The sequence below is a fragment of the Oncorhynchus masou genome, chromosome 21 (assembly GCF_036934945.1).
Source record: "Oncorhynchus masou masou isolate Uvic2021 chromosome 21, UVic_Omas_1.1, whole genome shotgun sequence".
Taxonomy (NCBI): domain Eukaryota; kingdom Metazoa; phylum Chordata; class Actinopteri; order Salmoniformes; family Salmonidae; genus Oncorhynchus; species Oncorhynchus masou.
Window position 1 is genome coordinate 6,220,701 of NC_088232.1, and position 26,916 is coordinate 6,247,616.

Consider the following 26,916-nt stretch of genomic DNA (forward strand, 5'->3'; position numbering starts at 1 on the left):
GACGTACTCCCCTCCCAGGCTCCTGAGTCTGGAGGGGAGTGTAGGGATCTGAGAAGACATTTGAATCCGACTGAAGGAGTACATTTATTTTGTTGTAAATCCCTGGGAACTACCGAACTTAGTTATTCTAATTTTTTTCTCCAACTGGTTATCCCAAATAATAGTTTTTATTTGTATTTTATTAAGGATCCCCATTAGCTACTGCCACTCTTCCGGTCTCATTGCTGCATCTCCCCAACTGGCTCGGGAGAAACGAAGGTTGAGAAATGCATCCTCCGAAACATGATCCGCCAAGCCACGCTGTTTAAACCTGAAGTCAGGAGTATCAATGTGTCGGAGGAAACATTGTTCAACTGACAACCTTGTAGGTGCCCGGCCCGACTCGAGGAGTCGCTAGAGTGCGATGAGCCAAGGAAAACACTGCCGGCCAAACCCTCTCCTAACCTGGACGGCACTGGGCCAATTGTGGGTTGCCGGATGGGGCTCCCGGTAATGGATCGAACCCCAGGATGAAGTGGCGCCTCAGCTTAGACAGCTGCGTCACTCGGGAGGAAGGTGCAGCTTGCCATGCAACTTTGCTAACATCAGTTCGGCTGTTTCCACTCATGAAAACTGACAATGCTAATATGGCTGTAGCCATATATAGATTTAGCATGAACTATCCTTTTAAAGTCTCCCAGTTTTCACCTCACCCAATAGGTGGCTGCAATACACCTTTTTGGTGTAGTCTGCCAATAAAAACTAAATTAAATGGAATTCCCTCTCTCTATTGAATAGTTTTATCATCTGGCAAATCTAATAGAGGTGACCTTCTATGGAGGCATTAATATTGCTATGGAAAATCGTGAGACTGGGTGTAGTCGTGTGTTTATGCTGGGTTCCAGCATACTTGGGAATGGGCAGTAATGTAGGCGAGGCCAAATGCAGTGCAGGCTGGTGGGAGGAGCTATAGGAGGACATGCTCATTGTAATGGCTGGAATGGAACGTAGTCAAACATATGGTTTCCATATGTTTGATACAATTCAATTCATTACATTCCAGCCATTACAATGAGCCTGTCATCCTATAGCTCCCCCCACCAGCCTCCACTGGCCAAATGTAAGATTAGAGCTATTATGATATATGTGTGGCAGAACAGGTGGGACAGCTAGCCCTCTAAAATGTGGGTGGAAAAAACTCAAAGATCATGTAGGGCTTTTTAAAAATTTCTTAGTAGTACAGGATAAGGCAGGAAGGTTTAGATTTTCTTAATATTTGTTTATTTATTATTTTAGTTTGTAAACTGTGATTGACTACACTCCAGTACAGTAGGTGGCGGCAGCACCTCTAACGGTTGTTTACGGACCGCCATAACACCATAAACGAAGAAACCGTAGTAAACGAAAGTGTACAGTGACCAATAGCAACTTAATTGTTGTTAGACGTTTAACACCCTGGAACTCAACATAAGATTAATTTAACCGCACAGTATCACATACTTAATCCCGGTATTCTTTAAATGTCATTGGAGACGACTTGGTTGATAGATGTGAACTAGGTAACGCTAGCTAGCTGCTAACAATGGCTAACTGTATGGTTTTTCACTCTCAAATGGCCTCCATTATGGAAGTTCTAGCAAATGCTGCTGTGGCTGAGATATGTAAACTCGTAGATGACGACTATGCAGTGTTTCGTTTGGAAATAACTCAAAGCCAGAAAGAAAACAGTGCATTACGGAGGAAACTACAGCTACTGGAAATTAAGGTGGCACGGGAGCGCGCAGAGAGGACAACGAGAGAGCGCGTCCTCGCCAGTCATCCCTGTAATGTCAAGATCCTTGACCGATACAGAGGAAAGGCAAAAGGTACATTTTGGCGGAGGCTGCACGGCGTGTCTCCTTTCATATAGAGCTCAGTGATTGTCGCCCCGTTCCCCTCTGCATGTGTTACCTAGAATTGTGTCTTGGTCCGTTTTTGGACAGCATGCAATAATTCCGCATGGACACTATCATATTCTAACTAGATTCTTGATTTATTGCACTTCCAATGATTTACTAAATGAAAACAATGTGATGCCTGGAACATGATACATCAATCAATAAATAGTATATCAAGAAGTTATGAGAAGTGTTACCTTACATTCTTGACAATTCAAGACAGTGTCAATAGAATACAATATACCTAACCACCTCTTTTCCTCCAATCACTCTCAGGTGAAAGACATCTCACTGGAGGCCACATGAGTTTTGTGAAGCCAGCAGGACAAAATACATGGCGAGATGACCACCCAATCACTGTTGATGAGGGGATAGGAAACTCAACCCATCATGTTATAGAGGTTAGTGTAATAGTGTTATATAAAACATGAGTTACTTTGTAAATCAAATGTGGACAGTTTATTTCAGAAAGGCCCTCCTCAGCTATTCACTAGCTTCCATGTGCATCCTTATTTATCTGCCATAATGGAGCTTTTGAGACTTCCCTACGGCATTGTTATCCAATTCAACCCATGTACCTGTAATAACCCCCTCTCTTCTTATGTCAGTCTGCAGATGCAGAGGATGCAGGTCCTGGGGTCAAGCAGGAGATGACTGAAGGAGAGGAGGACCCACGGCACAGCAGAGACATCCAGACTGGTGTGCCCCCTGTAGCAACGGAGAACCCCTCCGCCGCCCAAGAGCAGTCCAGGACCCAATGCAGCATCATGGAGGTCAATGGAACGCTGAACGCCATCCTCAAGTCAGAGACAGACACCGAGACTTTAACGGGGATAAACCGACTGGGCTGTCAACCTGCTCCACGCTCAGAGTATTTACTTTACGGCAACCTGAGCCCAAGGACTGTTCTGTCCCATCAGGACTCAGGTGACACTTTACAGACTCTCAATGATCCATCGTGTTCATACACTACAGAGACAGAGATGATACCTGGTGACATGCCTGTGGTATTAGATACACAGACTAATCCAATGAAAGTGGACTGGAACCAGTACAGTAGTAGTGGATACTCGGAAGGGTGCCGAGATAAGAAAGGAGAGGGTCTGGTCGTAGATGAGGTGACTGTGAAAGTGGAGGACGATGCTCCTCTGATATGGAGTGCAGACGAAACTCATTTAGGAGAAGGACACTCGCAGGGCAACACCAGTGACTTCTTTGACTACAGAGAAAGCTTAGAGACGAATCGAAATGTCGAGACCCACTCCCCTTTACACGCGTTCAAGGATCGCGACCCATTATCCATGTCGATGGGGCCTTCAGATTCACATAGGAAACAAAAGGCCAAGGTGCGAGGAGGGGGAGCCACATCAGGCAATAGTAAAGAGAAACGGTTCCTCTGCATGTTCTGTAACAAAGGCTTCCGCTGCCCCCAGAAGGTGGACATCCACCAGAGGGTTCACACAGGGGTGAAACCCTTCAGCTGTACCCAGTGTCACATGTGCTTCGCTCAGGCATGCACCCTGAAGAGGCACCAGAGGGTCCACACAGGGGAGAAACCCTTCAGCTGTACCCAGTGTCACATGTGCTTCGCTCAGGCTGGTGACCTAAAGAGGCACCAGAGGGTCCACACGGGAGAGAGGCCTTTTGCCTGTGCACACTGCGGGAAGAGGTTCTCAGAGAAGAGCTACCTCAGGTTACACCAGCAGAAAAAACACTCCACTCTATAACAAACACTTATATCAAAAGAGAAAGATTCATTTTAGTTGTAAATATCCACAGATGCATTTGGATATTCCTGGGTAGAATATTACATGCAGACATTGTGTTAAGGAATACTGTATATACAGTCCCTACGGTGCATTTGGAAAGTGCATTCGGACCCCTTGACTTTTTCCACATATTGTTACATTACAGCCTTATTCTAAAATTGATGAAATAATTTTTCCCCCTCAATCTACACACAAAACGTGTTTTTAGACATTTTTGCAAATTTATTAAAAATCAACTGAAATCACATTTACATAAGTATTCAGACCCTCTACTTAGTACTTTGTTGAACACCTTTGGCAGCAATTACAACTTCAAGTCTTCTTGGGTATGACGATACAAGCTTGGCACACCTGTATTTGTGGAGTTTCTCCGATACTTCTCTGCAGATCCACTCAAGCGCTGTCAGGTTGGATGGGGAGCATCGCTGCACAGGTATTTTCAGGTCTCTCCAGAGATGTTCGAAAGGGTTCAAGTCCAGGCTCTGGCTGGGCCACTCAAGGACATTCAGAGACTTGTCCCGAAGCAACTCCTGCATTGTTCTGTTGGAAGGGGAACCTTCGCCCCCAGTCAGGTCCTGAGCGCTGTGGAGCAGGATCTCTCTCTGTACTTTGCTCTTTTCATTTTTCCATCGACCCTGACAAGACTCCCAGTCCCTGCTGCTGAAAAATGGTGCCGGGTTTTCTCCAGACGTAATGCTCAGCATTCAGGACAAAAGGTTCAATCTTGGTTTCAATCTGACCAGAGAATCTTGTTTCCAGAGTCCATTAGGTGCCTTTTGGAAACTCCAAGCGGGCTTTCATGTGCCTTTTACTGAAGAGTGGCTTGCGTCTGGTCACTCTACCATAAAGGTCCGATTGATGGAGTGCTGCAGAGATGGTTGTCCTTCTGGAAGGTTCTCCCATCTCCACAGAGGATCTTTGGAGCTCTGTCAGAGTGATCATCGGGTTCTTGGTCACCTCCTTGACCAAGGCCCTTCTCCCCTGATTGCTCAGTTTGGCCGGATGGCCAGCTCTAGGAAGTCTTGGTGGTTCCAAACTCCTTCCATTTAAAAATTATGGAGGCCACTGTGTTCTTGGGGACCGTCAATGCTGCAGACATTTTTTGGTACCCTTCCCCAGATCTGTGCCTCGTAACAATCCTGTCTCGGAGCGCTACGGACAATTCCTTCGACCCAATTGCTTGGTTTTTGCTCTGACATGCACTGTCAACTGTGGGACCTTATATAGACAGGTGTGTCCTTTTCCAAATCATGTCCAATCAATTGAATTTACCACAGGTGGACTCCAATCAAGTTGTAGAAACATCAAGGATGATCAATGGAATCAATGGATGCAACTGAGCTGAAGTCTCACAGCAAAGGGTCTGAATAATTATGTAAATAAGGTATGCTTTTTAAAATGTTTAATACATTTGCTAAGATGGTTTTTGCTTTGTCATTATGGATTATTGTGTGTAGATTGAGGATTTTTTTTAAAATTTAATGCGTTTTAGAATAAGGCTGTAAAGTCAAGGGGTCTGAATATTTTCCAAATGCACTGTAGCTCCTTTCATATTTTTTTTGATCCTGACCAGTGTTGGAAAAAGCACAAGTCATACGTGAGTATAAGTAAAGATACCTTAATAGAAAATGACTCAAGTAAAAGTGAAAGTCACCCAGTAAAATACTACTTGAGTAAGTCTAAAAATATTTGGTTTAAAATATACTTAAGTATTAATAATATTTAATTCCTTAAATTATGCAAACCAGACAGCACAAGGTTGTTGTTTTTTAAATTTTATTTATGGAGAGGTGCACACTACAAACAAAGCATTTGTGTTTAGTGCATCTGCCAGATCAGAGGCAGTAGGGATGACCAGGGATGTTCTCTTGATAAGTGTGTGAATTGGACTATTTTCCTGTCAATGTACTTTTGGGCGTCAGGGAAAATGTATGGAGTAAAAAGTACATTATTTTCTTTACGAATGTAGTTAAGTAAAAGTTGTCAAAAATATAAATAGTAAAGTACAGATGTTTCGTGTAGGTTTACCCTGGGGTGACGTTTTGGTAACCATGTAAATCTCCCGGACATGGTGAATTTGATCAATATATTCAGCATCAAAGTAGACATCATGCAAGACTACAAATCCCTGCAAAGCCATCTCTAGCTGACACCTTTGCTAACTCGTTTGTGTCATTTTAAAACTTGCAGAAGACCGTTCACAGAATTGTCAATTTAAAGAAATGTAGGCAATTTATATTATACAGGCGAATATATTGATAAGTCACCTTGTCCTTGAGATTTACACCGTTATCAAAATGTCACGCCAAGGTAAGCCTACACGAAACACAGTCCTTATTTGAAGTGTTTCTTAAATCCCCCATGGGAAAAAATGAATGCTGGAAAAACAATTGGATAAAGTTCCTTGTTTGACTGCTAGGTTATATGGGTATTATGACTCATACTATGGCACTCTATATGGAACTGGATGAGGTGAACTGAGGAAAGAAGGAGTACAATGAGACAGAGTAGATGATATGGTGATGGTTGGTGTGATGGTGTCTGTAAAAATGCTTCACTGATGAAGAGTGACAACCTGTCATGTAGGTTGATACTGGTGTTTTATAATGAGGAAATTATAGTGCCTTAATTCATGTTTACTTGACATGTGTAATGTTAAACCTTTTCCAAAGTATTCAACAATTCATTTTATCAAAGCGAGGGAACCAGATTTACAGAAACTGTAATGTGTTACCATAGTGAGAAAAGCTATTCTACTTGTCACAGGTATAGTTTTGTGCAATAAAGGTACATTGAGTGTACAATATGACCATGTTGTTGAAATTAAATACAACATTTACTGACTTGGTATTTTTTGTGCCATTGCAATGACTGAGTTTTGTATATCAGTTGAACCAAAACATACTTAATTCGTGAATCAACACATATGGATTTGTCCAGTTTTGCTGGCGGGAGAGCCAGGACCCTGGATCAGGAGCCTCTGCGCTTCCGTCCCAAGTCGGAACCAAGATCTCATGTTAAATACTGTTGAAGTAATATAGCTACAGGTTTATCTACCTTATCTAAAGCCCATTCTGGTGGGAAGCTGCTATAGACCACCAAGTGCTAACAGTCAATATCTGGATAACGTGTGAAATGCTTGATAATGCATGTGATATCAACAGAGAGGTATTTTCTGGGTGATTTAAATATTGACTGGCTTTCATCAAGCTGCCCACTCAAGAAAAAGTGTCAGACTAACTAGTGCCTGCAACCTGGTTCAGGTTATCAGTTAACCTACCAGGGTAGTTACAAACAGCACTCATGGTCAAAACATATTGTGATGGTGTCTGTAAAAATGGCTAAGATGGGGAGAAGTATGTCCATAATAAAGCACTGCTCTACCTTAACAGCACCATCAACAAGGCAGGTCCTACAGGCTCTAGTTTTGTCACACCTGGACAACTGTTCAGTCGTGTGGCCAGGTGCCACAAAAAAGGACTTAGGAAAATTGCGATTGGTTCAGACCAGGGCCGCACGGCTGGCCCTTGGATGTACACAGAGAGCTAATATTAATAATATGCATGTCAATTTCAACTGGCTCAAAGTGGAGGAGAGATTGACTTCATCACTACTTGTATTTGTGAGAGTAATTGACATGTTGAATACACCGAGCTGTCTATTTCAACTACTGGTGCACAGCTTGGACACCCATGCATACCCCACAAGACATGTCACAAGAGGTCTCAATCCCCATGTCCAGAACAGACTGGAAGGAGCACAATACTACATAGAGACATGACGACATGGAACTCTGTTCCACATCAAGTAACTCATGCAAGTAGTAAAATAAAATTCTATAAATAGATTCAAATAAAAAATTTAAAATAGATTAAAAACACCTAATGCAACAGCAGGGACTATGAAGCAACACAAACATAGGCATAGACACATACATACACACAATAACATATGCACTATACACACAAATATTTTGTACTGTAGATATGTGGTAGTTGTGGAGTAGGGGCCTGAGGTCACAGTGTGTTATAAAAACTGTAAATGTATTGTAATGATTTTAAAATTGTAAAAACTGCCTTAATTTCACTAGAACTCAGGAAGAGTAGCTGCATGAGGATCCATAATAAATACAAATACAAACCATGAGTTACAGAGACTCCACCACACAGAACACAGCCAGTGGACAGGTGGACTGAACAACCTCAGTCCTGGTGGTCATCAGAGAGACAGAGGCTCCAGTCAGGGATCCAGTCTGCAGCCCAGACCCTTCTCTTCACAATATCAGTGCAGGGATGGAGCAGGGCCTGGGGCTGATAGGAACAGGAGGGTCTATGATACAAACACCACAGTATCCATGATGAACAGAGCAGGTCACCCTGGGATTCAACCTTCACAGAGAATGGTGAGTGGAACCCCCTGGTGGTAGTCTTTCAGGAAGTGCTAAGTGGCTCAGTTCATAGAAAGCCTGGGCTTGGACCTGGGTCTAGCTTTCCTCAGCTACCTCATGTTTACTGCACCGATACAGAATGTCAGGATGGGCGTTCACCACGAGGTACCTAGCCTATAACACAACACACAATCCAAACACCCAAACAATGGCAAGAGGTCAAGGAGGGAGCTCAAAGATTAACCCTGGTGTCATTGGGTCACAACGTTGGAGGAGGAGCATTAGGACAGATGCAGACAAGCCGTACGCCTGCCCCACGTGTGGGAAGCGCTTTGCTGATTACTAAATCCCTAAGTTGAGCATCTGGGTATGCTGTCTTTCTCACATGATACAGACTTGTTGTTTGGTGTGCTGGTATAGCCAAAACACTCATTGAACACCATATTTCCCCTCTAAATTTGGTTTTGCCTATGTTCTATTCATAACAATTATAAATGTCTCTCTTTTTTATAACACCTTTATATTATAACATCCCTCCCACTGACATTATTTGGCATAATCAGGTGGTACCTGTTCCTTTATGTACTATAAATAGGTGATCAAAGCTGTTAATGAATGAGAATTAATGTTGTCCTTTTGATGGGTTGACCTTTAATTTGCTTGTATATTATTTAGAATTAAAATTGTCCTTGGCTTCCTTCAAACATATAGGTTTCTGTCCTTGCCACTGATGGGATCTAGCCAGCAATTATTTTTCAGTCATTTATGGTAATTTTTCTAAACAACTCTGCTCTGAGCTTAACAGATACCAGAGAGTAAGAGGCTAAATCGGTTGCCGAAAATAAACCCACAAAGTGAGACATTTTTGTATGGGGGTCAATTCTTCTTTTATTCCTTGTGTTACCATTTTATTTTTAAACTCTGCATCGTTGGGAAGGACTCGTAAGCAAGCATTTCACAGTGAAGTATACACCAGTTGTTTTGGCGAATGCCACAAATAAAACTGATGAGTGTTGAATTCGGTCAACAACAAAAAAATTAACAGCTAATTTGCTACATGAGGCTTATTTGAGTGAATATCAGTTTCGTAATTGTTAGGTTGTTACGAATGCACTGATAGGTGGACGCACGTGGCATTTCGGCAATTTACCCAAAAACGACATTAAATTGGAGTTGTGCTTGTTGTCATAAAGATACAGTTAGTCGGAAGTTTACATACACTTAGGTTGGAGTCATTAAAACCAGTTTTTCAACCACTCCACAAATTTCTTGTTAACAAACCATAGTTTTGGCAAGTCAGTTAGGACATCTACTTTGTGCATGACAGAAGTAATTTTTCCAACAATTGTTTACAGACAGATTATTTCACTTATAATTCACTGTATCACAATTCCAGTGGGTCAGAAGTTTACATACACTAAGTTGACTGTGCCTTCAAACAGCTTGGAAAATGAGTGGCTTTAGAAGCTTCTGATAGGCTAATTGACATAATTTGAGTCAGTTGGAAGTGTACCTGTGGACGTATTTCAAGGCCTACCTTCAAACTCAGTGCCTCTTTGCTTGACGTCAACGGGAAAAATCAAAAGAAAATCAGCCTAGACCTCAGAATTTTTTTTTTAGACCTCCACAGGTCTGGCTCATCCTTGGGAGCAATTTCAATACATCTGAAAGTACCATGTTCATCTGTACAGACAATAGTATGCAAGTATAAACACCATGGGACCATGCAGCCGTCATACCGCTCAGGAAGGAGATGCGTTCTGTCTCCTAGAGATGAACGTACTTTGGTGCAAAAAGTGCAAATCAATCCCAGAACAGCAGCAAAAGGACCTTGTGAAGATGCTGAAGGAAACAGGTAAAAGAGTATCTATATCCACAGTAAAACAAGTCCTATATCGACATAACCTGAAGGCCGCTCAGCAAGGAAGAAGCCACTGCTCCAAAACCGCCATTAAAAAGCCAGACTACGGTTTGCAACTGCACACGGGGACAAAGACCGTACATTTTGGAGAAATGTCCTCTGGTCTGATGAAACAAAAATAGAATTGTATGGCCATAATGACCATTGTTATGTTTGGAGGGAAAAGGGGGATGCTTGCAAGCCGAAGAACACCATCCCAACCGTAAAGCACGGGGTGGCAGCATCATATTGTGGGGATGCTTTGCTGCAGGAGGGACTGGTGCACTTCACAAAATAGATAGCTTCATGAGAAAGGAAAATCATGTGGATATATTGAAGCAACATCTCAAGACATCAGTCAGGAAGTTAAAGCTTGGTCACAAATGGGTTTTCCAAATGGACAATGACCCCAAGCATACTTCCAAAGTTCTGGCAAAATTGCTTAAGGACAACAAAGTCAAAGTATTGGAGTGGCCATCACAAAACCCTGGCCTCCAGCCTATAGAAAATGTGTGGGCAGAACTGAAAAAGCATGTGCGAACAATGAGGCCTTCAAACCTGACTCAGTTACACTAGCTCTGTCAGGAGGAATGGGCCAAAATATACCCAACTTATTGTGGGAAGCTTGTGGAAGGCTACCCGAAACATTTGACCCAAGTTAAACAATTTAAAGGCAATGCTATCAAATACGAATTGAGTGTATGTAAACTTCTGACCCACTGGGAATGTGATGAAAGAAATAAAAGCTGAAATCAATCACTCAACCATTATTCTGACATTTCACATTCTTAAAATAAAGTGGTGATGCTAACTGACCTAAGACAGGGATTTTTTTACTAGGATTAAATGTCAGGAATTGTGAAAAACTGAGTTTAAATGTATTTGGCTAAGGTGTATGTAAACTTCCGAATTCAACTGTAGATGATAGAGACCTCATGGATATAATCCATTTTTGCATTGCCATTGAAGGCTTCCACAATTTTATAGTAGTCAACTGGGTGGGGATTCTTATGAGTTGGGAGCAATCAGCCAATAAAGAAGAAAATGGACTACTTTAAAATGGAGATAGACTGTAGAAATATGTCCATACTGTCACAGACACAAAGAGGATGCCACGTTCAAAACAACTGGGAACTGAAATCTAAAGACAACTGAGGGGAAAAAAGGTCATCCATCTTGGAATTCCAAATACGGGAACTCGGGCCTCATTCTCGTGCTCTGACATTTCAACCTTTAGATCACTGACGTCATGATTTGAAGTCCTCCCCCCAGAGTTCCCAGTTGCACCATCAGTCCTCTATCTTCTTTTTAATTTATTATTTGTGTACTTGTGTACTTTACTGGATTGTTAGGAGCTAATAACATAAGCATTTCGCTGCACTTGCTATATCATTTGCTGATTTGTGTACACGAACAATTACATTTTGATCTCGCTCGTTGGCTTGTTGTTCCCACTTGCATCGGCCCTCACATTAGCCTAGGATGTTCCCACCTGATCTCACCTCCTCCCGCCTGCCTTCCATCTTTAAGGACAAGTCTTTCCATTTTTAAAGAGGTCACTCGAATATCTTGCCAATATAATAGACAATGGTTGAAGAGGTTTGATGTGTAATGTAATACGCAGTACCTTATTTTTAGTGGTGTAAAGTACTTAAGTAAAAAATATCTGTACTTTACCATTTCTATTTTTGACAACTTTTACTCCACTATATTCCTAAAGAAAATATGTACTTTTTACCTGACATCAAAAAGTACTCAATACATTTAGAATTCTCAGGCATGACAGCAATATGGTCCAATTCATGCACCTATCAATATAAGGCATTGTCATCCCTACTGCCTCCGATCTGGCGGAATCACTAACACAAATATTGCATTTGTCAATTACGTCTGAGTGTTGGTGTGCCCCAGTCTTGCCATAAATAAAAAATAACAAGAAAGTCGTGCTGTCTGGTTTGCTTAATATAAGGAATTTGATGTAAAGCATTTACTTTTTACTTTTACTAAAAAGTATGACAATTGAGTACTTTTCCCACCACTGTACATCTAAAACCAGATACTTTTACTCAATTAGTGTTTCACTGGGTGACTTTTACTTGAGTCATTTTCTATTGAGGTATATTTACCTTTACTCAAGTATAACAATTGAGTACTTTTTCCACCACTGCATATTTTAAGAACAGCGCAAATACCATTGTTTTTTAAATTTAGCCACACCCTTTGAGCTATGACGCCAACCAATAACTTATATTCAGTGTAAACGGAAGTAAACAATGAACAAGAACCATTTCCACGTTAGCGTTTTTATTTAGACGTTTATTATCACCATGGAACTCAAAATATGACTAACTTAACTGCACAGCATTGCATACTTACCCCATGTCGTGTTTAATTCGCTGGACTTAGTTGATAGATGTTATCAAGGTAGAGCTAGCTAGCTACTATGGTTTTTCACACTCAAATAGCCTCCATCATGGAGGTGTTAGCGAATGCAGCCGTGGCAGAGGTTTGTAAACTCGTCGATGACGACTATGCAGTGTTTCGTTTGGAAATAACTCAAAGCCAGAAAGAAAACAGGACTTTGCGGAGGAAACTACAGCTACTGGAAATGAAGATGACAAGGGAGCGCGTCCTCGCCAGTCGTCCCAGTAGTGTCAAGATCCTCGACCGATACAGAGGAATGGCAAGAGGTACATTTTGCAGAAGGCCGAGGATGCGGGGCCTGTCGCCCCGTTCCCCTCTGCGCATGTGTGACTTTAGATGCGTTAACCCAGGGAGGAAGAGGCGAAGCGAGAGTTTTTCTCAACTCAAAATCTGTCCACGAAAATAAGTCCAGGAAGGCATTTTTGTATGGAGGTAAATGAGTGTCGAATTTGGTCAACATAACATTTAATGGATAATTTCCTACGTGAGGCTAATTTGATCAATATACGTTTCATAATGGTTAGGTTGTTACCAATGCACTGATATAAGTGGCATTTCTGCAAATTTTGGGGAAAAACGCCTTTATATCAGAGTTTTGCCTGTTGTCATAGAGATAGAGGACTCGTCATGGATATAACCCGTTTTTAGAATGGACATTGTCATTGAGGGATTCCACCATTTTAAAGTAGTCAGCAATCAGCTGAAGAATAAGAAGAAAATGGACTCATTTAAAATAAATAGAGATTGCCTCAATGGCGCTGCCCATGCTCGCAGACTCTAATGGCACAGATACAAAGATGAGTCATCTATATACCTCCTCCCGCCTGCCTTCCATCTTTGAGGACATTATTATCAGGGCTGTCACTCATTATATCTTGTTGGTTAACCAATTAACCAGAATTGGGTCTTTGTCAGCTTTTGGATTGTATGCAATAATTCCCCTGATTACTTATCTTGCACAAAGACATTCCTATTATTTAATAATTGAAAACAATAAGATGCATGGATTATAATCAATCTATAAATAGTATATCAATCAGTTATGCGAAGTGTTACCTTACCTAGAATTCTAAAACTGTCAACAATGTGTAGCGTTGAGCATTGACAGTAGCTAACCTAACCATCTCTTTCCCCCAATCACTCTCTCAGGTGAAGGACATCTCACTGGAGGTCACAGGAGCTTTGTAAAGCCAGCGGGACAAAATACATGGAGAGATGACCAACCAATCACTGTTGATGAGGGGAGTGGAACCTCAACCCAGCAAGTTATCGTGATAGAGGTTAATGTAATAGTATTACATCAAATTTACAGTACATCAAATGTGGCCAGTTTATTTCAGAAAGGCTCCCCACTGCTATTCACATGCTTACATGTACTGTACATCCTTATTTATCTGCCATAGGGGAGCTTGCAAGACTTCCCTATGACATTATTATACAATTCAACCCATGTACCAGTAATAACCTCCTCTCTTCTTGTGGCAGTCTGCAGATACAGAGGCTGCAGTTCCTGGTGTCAAGCAGGAAAAGTCTGAAGGAGAGGAGGACTCACGGCACAGCAGAGACATCCAGACTGAAGTGGCTGGAGCACCCCCTGTAGCCACGGAGGTCCCCAGCACTGCCCCAGCACCGCCCAGGACCCGAGGCAACATCACGGAGGTCAGTGGAACGCCGAACGCCGTCCTCAAGCCAGAGACAGACACTGAGACTTTAACTGTAACACACAGGCTCTTACACACAGGATCTGACCACAGATCAGGTCCAGAGAGACTGGGGCTGGGGAGACCGGGCTGTCCTCCTGCTCCTAGCTCAGAGTATCTACCGGTATTTCACCAGGGCCAGAGGATGGTTCATTCCCGTGATGATGGTCATGGTGACACATTAAACACTGGCGGTGATGATCCGTCTTGTTCTTACGCTACAGAGATGGACCCTGGCAACATATCCTTGGGTTTAGAGACACAGACTGATCTGTGTAGAGGGGACTGGAACCGATACAGTGGTAGTGTATACACTGAAGGATGCCAAGATAAGAAAGTGGAGGTTATCGTCGTAGATGAGGTGACTGTGAAAGTGGAGGGCGACGCTCCTCCCACGTGGAATGCAGATTGTCACTTAGGAGACGGACACTCACAGGGCAGAGATTTCTTAGATTACAGGGAAAGCTTAGAGACAAATCCAAATGTCACAACCCAGTCCCCTTTACACTCATTCAGGGATCACAACCTAGTGTCCACGTCGATGGGGCCTTCCGATTCACATGGCCGCGTCCTTTTCGATCAGGTATTGAACTCAAACGACAGGGCTCGAGCCCAGGTTCGGGGAGGAGGAACCACATCAGGCAATAGTAAAGAGAAACGGTTCCTCTGCATGTTCTGTAACAAAAGCTTCAGCTGCTCCCAGAATGTGGAGATCCACCAGAGGGTCCACACAGGGGAGAAACCCTTCAGCTGTACCCAGTGTCATATGCGCTTTGCCCAGGCTGGCCACCTGAAGAGGCACCAGATGGTCCACACAGGGGAGAAACCCTACAGCTGTCCCCAGTGTGAGAAGAGGTTCTCCCGCCAGGACCAGCTGAAGATCCACCTGAATGTCCACACAGGAGAAAGGCTGTTTGCATACAAACGCACTGCGGGAAGAGGTTCTCAGAGAGGCTCTACCTCAGGATGCATCAGCAGAAAAAACATTCCCCTCTATAACATAGAAAGTAACCATTCCACTTAATAGTTTCTGACGTTTAGATCAAACCCTGCATCAACAACAAAGAATAATTTTCAGCAATAAAGATCCACAGATTCATTTGGAATAACAAGAGTAACAGATTTCAGTGTTGAATATTCCTGGGTAGAATATTGCATCCAGACATTGTGTGATATACAATGGGGTCAGAAATTATTAACATACTTGATAAAGATGAGCAATAATTACTTTATGTAATAAATAATTCAAACACTGAGCTAAATTGTATGTAATTTAAAAAAATCTAAATATAATTTATTATTTATACTAATTAAGAGAAAAAGAGAAAAATATTTTGTTTAACAAGTAATACTTTTTTTCTCAAAGTTAGAGGTCAAAATTATTAGCACCGCTAAAGATTCTTATAGATAAAGTAGTCAAGTTTGATATTTGTTCCATATTCCTAGCACGCAATGTCTAAATCAAACTTGTGACTTTACAAACTTATTGGATGCATTTGCAGTTTCAGGTTGTGTTTCTGATTATTTTGTGCTCACTAGAAATGAATGGTAAATAACCTTTTACTGCAGTGGGCTAAATTAGGGTCACAGAGTGTTTCTAGGTAGTCTTAAACAAATCTACTTTGAAACAAAAGTATACTCCGCACACACATGGTTATGGGCTTAAAAGAAGACACTTGTACCATGTCTGATATAGAGTTGAAATGTATAAATGTTTGGCTTTGCATAACAATATTATATACTTCATATACATCAAAGACTGAAATATAACAAATCGTTTGAAATAGAAACATCGGATTTAACTTTTGTTTTTAAAGAATGTCTATTAATAACATTCCACCCATGAGGTCACTAGTGGGCAATTTGGTTAGTTGACTGCAGGAATTAAGTATATTTTTCCCATATTCATAGCATGCCATGACTACATCAAGCTTGTGATTCTACAAATTTGTTGGTGCATTCGCAGTTTGTTTTGGTTGTGTTTCAGATTATTTTGTGCCAAATAGAAATGAATGGTAAATAATGTATTGTGTCATTTTGGTGTCACTTCTGTTGTAAATAAGAATAGAATATGTTTCTAAACACTTCTACATCAGTGTGATTACTACCATGATTACTGATAATCCTAAATAAATTTTGAATAATGAGAAATATCATACACCCACGTTGGGCTGTGGTGGTCATGAAATTTTGCACATTTAGCATCTCCATGCCTTCACACACACAAGCCGCATACAAGCCACTGATGAAGAAAAAATGCTTCACTCTCCCAATAATTACAGAGTGCGCTGTAGCAAGCTAGCTAAGGTTAGCATGCTAGCTAGCTAGCTACACTGACAGCTGTCAGTGTCCTATTTGTTGATGGTTATCAACTGCACGGATATTACTACACCCAATTCGTGAATATGTATAAGTAGCCTTTGTCAGTCTTTGGAGGTGGATCCTAAATGTGCATTTCCTCCACTTCTGGGGTGGGGGGGTCCTTTGATGTACATTCACCGTAACCTCTTCCCCAGGTTATTGTGCACAGCACATATGAGGAAGTGTCTGGGGACAAGATTACATCACAGTAGTTGTCAGAGAGTAAGAGGTGACATGAGAAGATTTACTCTGCCCAAAATCTGTACACGTTTGGGGTTTGAACTGGTTCAGGGAACATAACCGAAAACCGGAAAATAATTACGTTTTTAGAAGAACAGAATAAGAACCGGGAACGAAAGTCATCTATACTGTTCTGGAACAAAAGTGTTATTTTAAAAGTATGGGAACCGGTTAATAAATGTATATTATGTTCTAGGCGTTTTTTTCCAGTCCCCCCACAAACGCAACAAAGCGAAGTGCCTATGCAAAGCTCTCACTCTTGTCACTCAGAAATGTATTCCAGTGTCTGCCTGCCAGATGAACGTCTTTGCCAGTGTGTGTATGCTATCTGCCCCTCCCCACTGAAGCTTGTCTACTAATGACGTTGCAAGCGTGATTCAGATATTAGAGAGAAAGATTTTTAATTAAATAATTAATTAACTTTTTCTGTGCTAGTTATCAAGTTTCACAATGGATTGATTAACTATAAGAAGGTAAGATGGGTTTTAGTTTTAATTCTGGTGCCCTCTGCACATAATGTTATTAGATAGCTAACTATCTATCTCTGGTCCAATGTTAAACCAACTCGGAAGCTCAAAGACATCCAAAGTTCCTTCATAGAAGCCGCTCCTCTGTAGGTATAATTCTGTGGGCCTAATTCAGACAATACATGTCATAACAACAAAATGCCAAGTGCTTCAAGCTAAGCTCCTCTTCCACCCTCTCTTGCTCTATCCCCACCTGCAGTCGCATCTCGCGTCCAACACTTGTCTGTCCAATGCATGTAAATAGCTTGCCCGCTCCATAGCAAGCTGCTCTATCGTCACTGATTTGGTGAAGTAGTTTAGTGTCGAGCTAGCTGTAAAAACATTTAGATTTCAGAGGTTTAAAAAGGAACCGAAAGGAACGATATAAACCATAGCTTTTTTTTGGTTTTGTTCAAACCGGTTCAGAACTTTATTTTACTGGTCGGATCAGTGGAACGGAACAAGGGGAAAAATGTTTGTGTTCAGAACTAAAGTATTGGAAAATAATTTGGGTTACAATCCCTGGTCCGTGTGAGATAAGACAAGTTTTGTATGGAGGCATATGAGAGAGTTTCCAACTACGTGAAAATTATTTGATCGAAAAAAGTTTCGTAATGTTTAGGCTGTTACAAATGTACTGATATAAGTGGTTGCGGTTGGTATTACGGCAACTTTGAGAAAGACAATTTAGTTGTGCCTGTTGTTCATTCATGTATCTGCCCTCTCGTTGGTTTGATATCGCCTGCCTTCCATCGTTTAGGACATACATTTCTATTGTTTGAGCGGTCATTCGAATATCTTGTCAACATAATAGATCATCCATGTCTGCGTTCACAGCTGGCGATGTCTAATCGCAATTGGTTATTCCCCATCATTTGCAACAATGTCATTGAGCTTCATCACTATCTTTCCTTTGAGGTACCTTTGCTGTTTATAAACTTTTATGAATTGATTTTACTCCTGGCTACTCTGAGCTGGGAGTTTTTGTTGTTGTCTTAAAACAGGCTTTAACAGGTTTCCTTGGACCTTTTCTGAGAGTTTTGTGGATATGGGCCATAATCTCACCCCATTCTGCATACACCCAACAGTGCTTTATAACCAATATACACTTACTAAATATACCTACACATACCGACACACTAATAAACATCTACTGTACATGTCAAAATAGTTTGGTCTGGTTTGTCTGATAATGACTTTTGATGTATCATTGCTGACTTTGTACCCACAACCACATATTTACCCACAACATATTTATGTCCAACATTATGGGTTTAACAACAATGAAGTAATTCTGTAACTACAGTATAGGACTCAAACGTAGTGGGGGTGGGATATACACTCCATGTTGAAAGTGTGTTTATTATTATTTATTATCGTACAACGCGTTTCAAAAGAGAGCATACCAGAACTATTTTTCTCTCCATATCCCCGAATTCCTACCACAAACTCTGAACCTTTTCATCTGGATCATCACAGCTAGCTAACCCCAACCAGGGTTGACTACTTCTGGCTAATGTTTCCGTCCCAGAGCTAGCACCAACTAGCCTGGGGCTAGCCCATGCTAGAACCATCTCCCGGCTCATTCCTGGGCTACAATATCCAGACCCCTTCTACTGCCGGTACGGGGAACGGAACCCCACCGATCCTCTACGACTGGAATACCGACATAATCTGCCCGAGGATTCCAACTGGCCCCTCAGGTGTGGCACCCGCTGAAGGCCCATTCTGCTAACCTGCTAGGCCTGCTAGCTACTTGGAACCCTACTAATTCCACGACTGGTCTATCGACGTCACCACACAAAGAGGCAAAAACAGACTTACCCCCATCTCGACGTCCCCCAAAGGCTAACTTGCTAGCCCGGTCTACTAACTGCTAGCTTGCCTGCCCTGGTCTGCTAACTACTAGCCCCTCCTAACTGCTTGGTTGCTAACCCGGTCTGCTAGCTTGCCAGCCCCGGTCTGCTAACTGCTAGCTTGTTTAGCCCCGGCCTACTAACTGTTAGCATCGGCCTGCAAACTGTCTGAATCGGCGTGTTCCCAGTCAGCCCAACCACTCACTGGACCCATATGTTCACTTGGCTATGCATGCCTCTCTCTAATATCAATATGCCTCGTCCATTACTGTCCTGGTTAGTGATTACTGTCTTATTTCACTGTAGAGCCTCTAGCCCTGCTCAATATGCCTTAACCAACCATGTTGTTCCACCACCTACATATGTGATGACATTACCTGGTTTAAATGTCTCTAGAGACTATATCTCTCTCATCATTACTCAATGCCTAGGTTTACCTCGAATGTACTCACATCCTTCCTTACCTTTGTCTGTACACTATGCCTTTAATCAGAAACCTGCCTCTTTTTACTCTCTGTTCCGAACGTGCTAGACGGCCAGTTCGTATAGCATTTAGCCGTACCCTTATCCTACTTCTCCTCTGTTCTTCTGGTGATGTAGAGGTTAATCCAGGTCCTGCAGTGCCTAGCTCCACTCCCACTCCCCAGGTGCTATCATTTATTGAATTATATAACCGTAATAGCCTTGGTTTCATGCCTGTTAAGATTAGAAGCCTACTCCCTAAGTTAGTTTACTAACTGCTTTAGCACACTCTGCCAACCCGGATGTCTTAGTCGTGTCTGAATCCTGGCTTAGGAAAACCACCAAAAACCTTAATCTCCATCGCTAACTATAACATTTCCGTCAAGCAAGAACTGCCAAAGGGGGCGGTGTTGCAATCTACTGCAAAGATAGCCTGCAGAGTTCTGTATTACTATCCAAGTCTGTACCCAAACAATTCGAGCTTCTACTTCTAAAAATGCACCTTTCCAGAAACAAGTCTCTCACTGTTACCACTTGCTATAGACCTCCCTCTGCCCCCAGCTGTGCCCTCGATACCATATGTGAATTGATTGCCCCCCCATCTATCTTCTGAGCTCGTGCTACTAGGTGACCTAAACTGGGACATGCTTAACACCCCGGCCATCCTACAATCCAAGCTTGATGCCCTCAATCTCACACAAATTATCAATGAACCTACCAGGTACAGCTCCAAATCCGTAAACACAGGCACCCTCATAGATGTCATCCTAACTAACTCGCCCTCCAAATACACCTTTGCTGTTTTCAATCAAGATCTCAGCGATCACTACCTCATTGCCTGCATCCGTAATGAGTCAGCGGTAAAACGGCCTCCACTCATCACTGTCAAACGCTCCCTAAAACACTTCTGCGAGCAGGCCTTTCTAATTGACCTGGACAGGGTATCCTGGAATGACATTGACCTCATCCCGTCAGTAGATGATGCCTAGCTATTCTTTAAAAGTGCCTTCCTCACCATCTTAAATAAGCATGCCCCATTCAAAAAATGTAGAACTAGGAATAGATATAGTCCTTGGTTCACTCCAGACCTGTCTGCCCTTGACCAGCACTAAAACATCCTGTGGCATTCTGCATCAGCATCGAATAGCCCCCGTGATATGCAACTTTTCAGGGAAGTTAGGAATAAATATACACAGGCAGTTAGGAAAGCTAAGGCTAGCTTTTTCTAACAGAAATTTGCATCCTGTAGTACTAACTCAAAAAAGTTCTGGGACAATGAAAAGTCCATGGAGAATAAGAGCACCACCTCCCAGCTGCCTGCTTTTCTGAGGCTAGGAAACACTGTCACCACCGATAAATCCACTATAATGGAGAATTTCAATAAGCATTTCTCTACGGCTGGCCATGCTTTCCACCTGGCTGCCACTACCCCGGTCAACTGCCTGGCCCCCTCCACAGCAACCGCCAAAGCCCCCACCATTTCTCCTTTACCCAAATCCAGATGGCTGATGTTCTGAAAGAGCTGCAAAATCTGGACCCCAACAAATCAGCCTGGCTCGACAATCTGGACCCTCTCTTTCTAAAATTATCTGCCGAAATTGTTGTAACCCCTATTACTAGCCTGTTCAACCTCTCTTTCGTATCGTCTGAGATTCCCAAAGATTGGAAAGCTGCCCCGGTCATCCCCCACTTCAAAGGGGGTGACACTCTAGACCCAAACTGCTACAGACCTATATCTGTCCTACTCTGTCTTTCTAAGGTCTTCGAAAGCCAAGTTAACAAACAGATTACCAACCATTTCGAATCCCACCGTACCTTCTCCGCTATGCAGTCTGGTTTCAGTGCTGGTCATGGGTGCACCTCAGCCACGCTCAAGGTCCTAAACCACATCATAACCGCCATCGATAAGAGACATTACTGTGCAGCCGTATTCATCGACCTGGCAAAGGCTTCCGACTCTGTCAACCACCACATTCTTATTGGCAGACTCGACAACCTTGGTTTCTCAAATGATTGCCTCGCCTGGTTTACCAACTGCTTCTCTGATAGAGTTCAGTGTGTCAAATCGGAGTGCCTGTTGTCCGGACTGCTGGCTGTTCCTATGGGGGTGCCACAGGGTTCAAACCTCGGGCCGACTCTCTTCTCTGTATACATCAATGATGTTGCTCTTGCTGCTGGTGATTCTCTGGTACACCTCAACGCAGACGACACCATTCTGTATACTTCTGGCCCCTCTTTGGACACTGTGTTAACTAACCTCCAGACAAGCTTCAATGCCATACAACTCTCCTTCCGTGGCCTCCAACTGCTCTTAAACACAGGGAAAACTAAATACATGCTATTCAACCGATCGCTGCCCGCACCTGCTCGCTCGTCCAGCATCACTACTCTGGACGGCTCTGACTTAGAATACGTGGACAACTACAAATACCTAGGTGTCTGGTTAGACTGTAAACTCTATATCGCAACGAAGCATCCTTCACTCATGCTGCCAAAAATACCCTCGTAAAACTGACCATCCTACAGATCCTCGACTTCGGTGATGTCATCTCTAAAATAGCCTCCAATACTCTACTCAACAAACTGGATGCAGTCTATCACAGTGCCATCCATTTTGTCACCAAAGCCCCATACACTACCCACCATTGCGACCTGTACGCTCTCGTTGGTTGTCCCTCGCTTCATACTCGTCGCCAAACCCACTGGCTACAAGTTATCTACAAGTCTCTGCTAGGTAAAGCCCCGCCTTATCTCAGCTCACTGGTCACCATAGCAGCACCTACTCGTAGCACGCGCTCCAGCAGGTATATCTCACTGGTCACCCCCAAAGCCAATTCCTCCTTTGGTCATCCTTCCTTCCAGTTCTCTGCTGCCAATGACTGGAACGAACTACAAAAATCTCTGAAGCTGGAGACTCATCTCCCTCACTAGCTTTAAGCACCAGCTGTCAGAGCAGCTCACAGATTACTGCACCTGTACATAGCCCACCTATCTACCTACCTCATCCCCATACAGTATCTATTTATTTATCTTGCTCCTTTGCAACCCAGTATCTCTACTTGCACATTCATCTACCATTCCAGTGTTTAATTGCTATATTGTAATTACTTCGCCACCATGGCCTATGTATTGCCTTAACTCCCTTATCTTACCTAATTTGCACTCACTGTATATAGACTTTTTGTTTTCTTTTGTTCTACTGTATTATTGACTATGTTTGTGTTTTTTCCATGTGTAACTCTGTGTTGTTGTATGTGTCGAATTGCTATGCTTTATCTTGGCCAGGTCCCAGTTGCAAATGAGAACTTGTTCTTAACTAGCCTACCCGGTTAAATAAAGGTGAAATATATATATATATATTTATATTTAAATTTAAATCTGTGTGTGTGAGGGAGGGAGTATATGTCTGTGTAATCTGTATCACCTCTCTCATCCAGGAGGAGGAGGGTCCAGAGGTGCTGCGGGTGAAGGAGGAGGGGTGTGAGGAGGGTCTCGGGAACATTGAGGGGACCATGGTCATGGAGGACAACCAGACTACACCTCCTCCTGAACCAGCAGGGGAATCAGCTGAGCAGCACAGGACCACACACAGTCTCACTGAGGTGAGCCTGTGAACTACTGTCTGTATCCACAAAGTATCTTAGAGTAGGAGTACTGATCTAGGATCAGTTTGGCCTTTTAGATCATAATAAATAACATTATTTGGAAAGTTCCTAGATCAACACTCCTACTCTGAGACTCTTTGTGGATACGGGCCCAGGACTTGATTCAATTTGTCTTAACTGTGGGACCAGGCCTTAGAATTATCAAACCATTTGGGATTTTGGCAATGAAAAATGGAAGTCTTCAGTTACAGCTAGCATGCTAGGGGTACCCAAACATTTCCATTCTTTGTGCTAAGCTAGTTAGTATTACTGGACGCAGATACATAATAATGGTATCCACAAGTTCATCTGACTCTGGGGAAGTATAAGAGTGTCTGCTAGATGACTAAAATGTAAATGTAGATAAAGGGCTTCATTGCCAAAATCCTGAACTATCCCTTTAAAGATTGTCAAGTAATCAAATCAACTAACACTTTTGCATAATATGAAATCAACATGTTTGCATTGTACTCATAGCAATGCCTCATTGCCCAATCAGAAGATGATCCATAGCAGGGTGCTGATATCAGATGTCTTGATCCAACATCCTCTCACTCTGTATCTCTTACAGTCAGTAGACATGGAGGATGGGAAGCCTGATCTGCTGCTGGTCAAAGAAGAGACAATAGAAGATGGACAAGAGAGGATTGATTTGCTGAGTGGACTAAAGATGGGGGAGCAAGGTAAGAGAGACATACATATACAGAACATAATACATGTACTTCAATGGGAATAGTGAGGCACCTGGCTATTATTTTCTCTTCATTCATAAAATGAAATCAATACAACTTACACTCAGTGACCAGTTTACCTAGTGCCGGGTCGAACCGCCCTTTGCCTCCAGAACAGCCTGAAAAGGTCATACTGGTCAAGGTCATACATTATTAAAAATATACACATTATAATGTATGAACTTGACCAGGTAATTTACAAAAAAAAACTCCATATGTAGAGGTCTCTGCCATGTTTGTAAAGTCTATTTTGTAACCTCTTCCTGCAGGTGGTTGGCTGGAGGCTAACAGAGGAGACTGGGCGGCCATCTTGGATTCCAAGACCCAGATGGGTGCAGCCAAGGGCCCAGGGTACGACATCACCGAGCAGGCCAGAACCAGAGGAGACATAGTGAAGGTCAATGGATGGGACAGCGTCCTCAACTCTGGGCTGGGGGACAACACTGTTAATTCCAACCAGAAACAGAGAGTGGAACACAAAACAACATCTGAATTTAGTCTCCATGACAACAGACTTGTTGAAACCAGGGCGAGATGTAGATTTGGTCTGCAGGGACAGGGCGGTGTCCATATGCAGCTAGAGAGAACAGACACTGACTCGGCCAGCGATGCTCCCTCCTGCTCCTATAGTTGTGATTCAGAGAGACAGGTGGCGCTTCAGGTTAACCCCCTAACAGATGCTGCCTTCAGCCTGCCTTCTTTAGGATCTATCAACTGGAACATGGACACCGTGACAACACAGACACTTCCTGGCCTTCATCCCCCTCACACTCTCCTCATGTTAAACCAGACCTCAGACAATGCCAGTGCATCAACACTAAATGGCTACACAAGCCCATTGAAAAATTACAGTAGTAGTAGCGCTATCAGTAGATCCGGTGGCAAAGAGAAGCGCTTCCCGTGTTCGTTCTGTGGGAAAGTCTTCAGTTTCCCCAAACAGGTGGAGATCCACCAGAGGATGCACACGGGGGAGAAACCATTCGGTTGCCACCTGTGCCGGGCCAAATTCTCCCACTCGTCCAGCCTGAAGAGGCACCAGAGGGTTCACACAGGGGTGAAGCCCTTCAGCTGTACCCAGTGTCAGATGTGCTTTGCCCAGGCTGGTCATCTGAAGAGGCACCAGAGGGTCCACACGGGAGAGAGGCCGTTCGCCTGTACGCACTGTGGGAAGAGGTTCTCAGAAAGGAGCTACCTCAGGATACACCAACATAAAATGCACAGGGCCCATGTATAGAGTATAGTGACATTTAATGTAGTTTGTTTGTTTGTAGTTTATTCTGGTGGTTTTGGATGTGGTAGTGAATTGGATGAGGTGAACTGAGGAACGAATGAGTATGATGACTAGATGATATGTCACGCCTGCTCACGCTCCTCCTCTCTGGCACTCGAGGTCGCCAGGCTGCCCATCATTACGCACACCTGTCACCGTTATTACACACATCAGCGCTCGCTGGACTCCATTGCCTTGTTGATTGCCCCGTGTCAGCATTATTGTAGTTTTTGTTTTCCCCTATCCAGACGCTGTCCATATTCTATTCCTGTCCGTGTTTTATTAAAAGTTCACTCCTTGTACTTGCTTCTCGTCTCCAGCATCTGTCCTCGTGTGATATTGTGATGGTGTCTATAAAAATGCTTCACTGATGAAGAGTGACAACCTTCAACCTTTAGGTTGATACTGGTGTTTTATAATGAGATACGGATAATTCCTTAATTCATGTTTACTTGACATGAAGTAGTGAAGCTGTGTGTAATGTTGAACCTTTTCCAAAGTATTTCTAAATACATTTTTATCAAAGCAAGGGTACAAGATTTACAGAAAATGTAGTGTTACCATAGTGAGAAAATATATTATACTTGTCACGTATCGTTTTGTACAATAAATGTGCTGTACTTAAAAGTTATAAGTACATGACCATTCTGTTGAATTTAAATACAAAATTGACTGACTCTGGTTATTTTTGTATCATTACAGGGACTGAGTTTCCCTTATCTCAGTCAAACCAAAATATTGTACCTAATTCAACACATGGATTTTTTTTTTTTATAATAGCTCCAAATTATTAGGTACTTGAATCACAGTGGTTGTGTCCGAATAGCCTAACTGGCGTCCTAGATACTAGGTCCTTTGAGTATGAGAAAAAAAATTAAGATTAATAGCATAGCTGTGGGAAGTAGGTGTGCTGCAGTACCCTGATAAATCTAAGAAAGAATTTCAAAAAAATAAAATAAATTTCCACTAAATTTCTGAACGAGGCATTTATTACCTCCTCGTTCGACATTACCCCAACCCAAAACATCTTCTCACAGCCATGTTTAATAGTATGCGACATTTAGAAAATAGTGTTTACTTTAAATGCCCGAATGTCATTCTCATTTTGGCACTGATAACAGCTAATCAATTAGATATGGGGACATGCTACCGAAATCAACTAATAGCGGGAAACAACGCAATCACGCATGACGCATGCCCAATATGCAAACTAGAAGGTTCAGTAGTATGCAACATTTTGATAATAGAGTATGGCTCATACGCCAGGATGTTATACTCATCTCAGCTCTTCATTTAGTAGAATTTGATGCACACTTTTCCACAATGCATTGGAAGCGGTGGGATGCGAGTAATAGGCCCTAGTTCTCTTCAAGTTAGTGATGGGGGCTTAAACCAAATTGTGCAGAAAAACTATTAATTACTCTGAGCTTTTAAAAACAATGCTCATTAGTGACTTGTGCTGGTCAGCAATGAAAATCAGTGTTTGATGTTCATATAGAAGTTTTTCCCACAATATTAATAAAATCTCTGTGGCACATTGATTAGTCGTGGGTCGCCATGTTTTTGGTGTCCCAGATGAGTGTTGGTGAAATTTAATTTAATTTAACTAGGCAAGTCAGTTAAGAACAAATTATTATTTACAATGACGGCCTACCAAAAGCCAAAAGGCCTCCTGCGGGGATGGTGGACCTGGGATTAAAATATATATATATATATATATATATATATATATATAGGACAAAACAAATAT

General features: G+C 42.5%; 1 protein-coding gene across 3 annotated transcripts; it reads left to right on the plus strand.

Annotated features, from left to right (window-relative positions):
- Positions 1–1,369: 1,369 nt before the first annotated feature.
- Positions 1,370–25,473, plus strand: LOC135507629 (gastrula zinc finger protein XlCGF48.2-like). 3 transcript variants are annotated; one of them, XM_064927197.1, is made up of 6 exons: positions 1,370–1,844; positions 13,546–13,676; positions 13,882–14,055; positions 22,959–23,123; positions 23,737–23,848; positions 24,166–25,473. In XM_064927197.1, the coding sequence occupies exons 1-6, from the start codon at positions 1,562–1,564 to the stop codon at positions 25,128–25,130; spliced, it is 1,830 nt and encodes a 609-aa protein (XP_064783269.1). In that variant the 5' UTR covers positions 1,370–1,561; the 3' UTR covers positions 25,131–25,473. The 3 variants fall into 3 exon arrangements, with proteins under 3 accessions (XP_064783269.1, XP_064783268.1, XP_064783267.1); XM_064927195.1 differs by lacking the exon at positions 1,370–1,844 and adding an exon at positions 12,221–12,662; XM_064927196.1 differs by lacking the exons at positions 13,546–13,676; positions 13,882–14,055; positions 22,959–23,123; positions 23,737–23,848; positions 24,166–25,473 and adding exons at positions 2,193–2,317; positions 2,525–6,528.
- The last annotated feature ends 1,443 nt before the right edge of the window (positions 25,474–26,916 follow it).

Coding starts and splice junctions, on each gene's coding strand:
- LOC135507629 (XM_064927197.1), top strand. CDS start 1,562: ATGGCTAACTGTATGGTTTTTCACTCTCAAATGGCCTCCATTATGGAA. Junction 13,677..13,881: donor AGCAAGTTATCGTGATAGAG/GTTAATGTAATA, acceptor TTCTTGTGGCAG/TCTGCAGATACAGAGGCTGC. Junction 14,056..22,958: donor CCCGAGGCAACATCACGGAG/GTCAGTGGAACG, acceptor TCTCTCATCCAG/GAGGAGGAGGGTCCAGAGGT.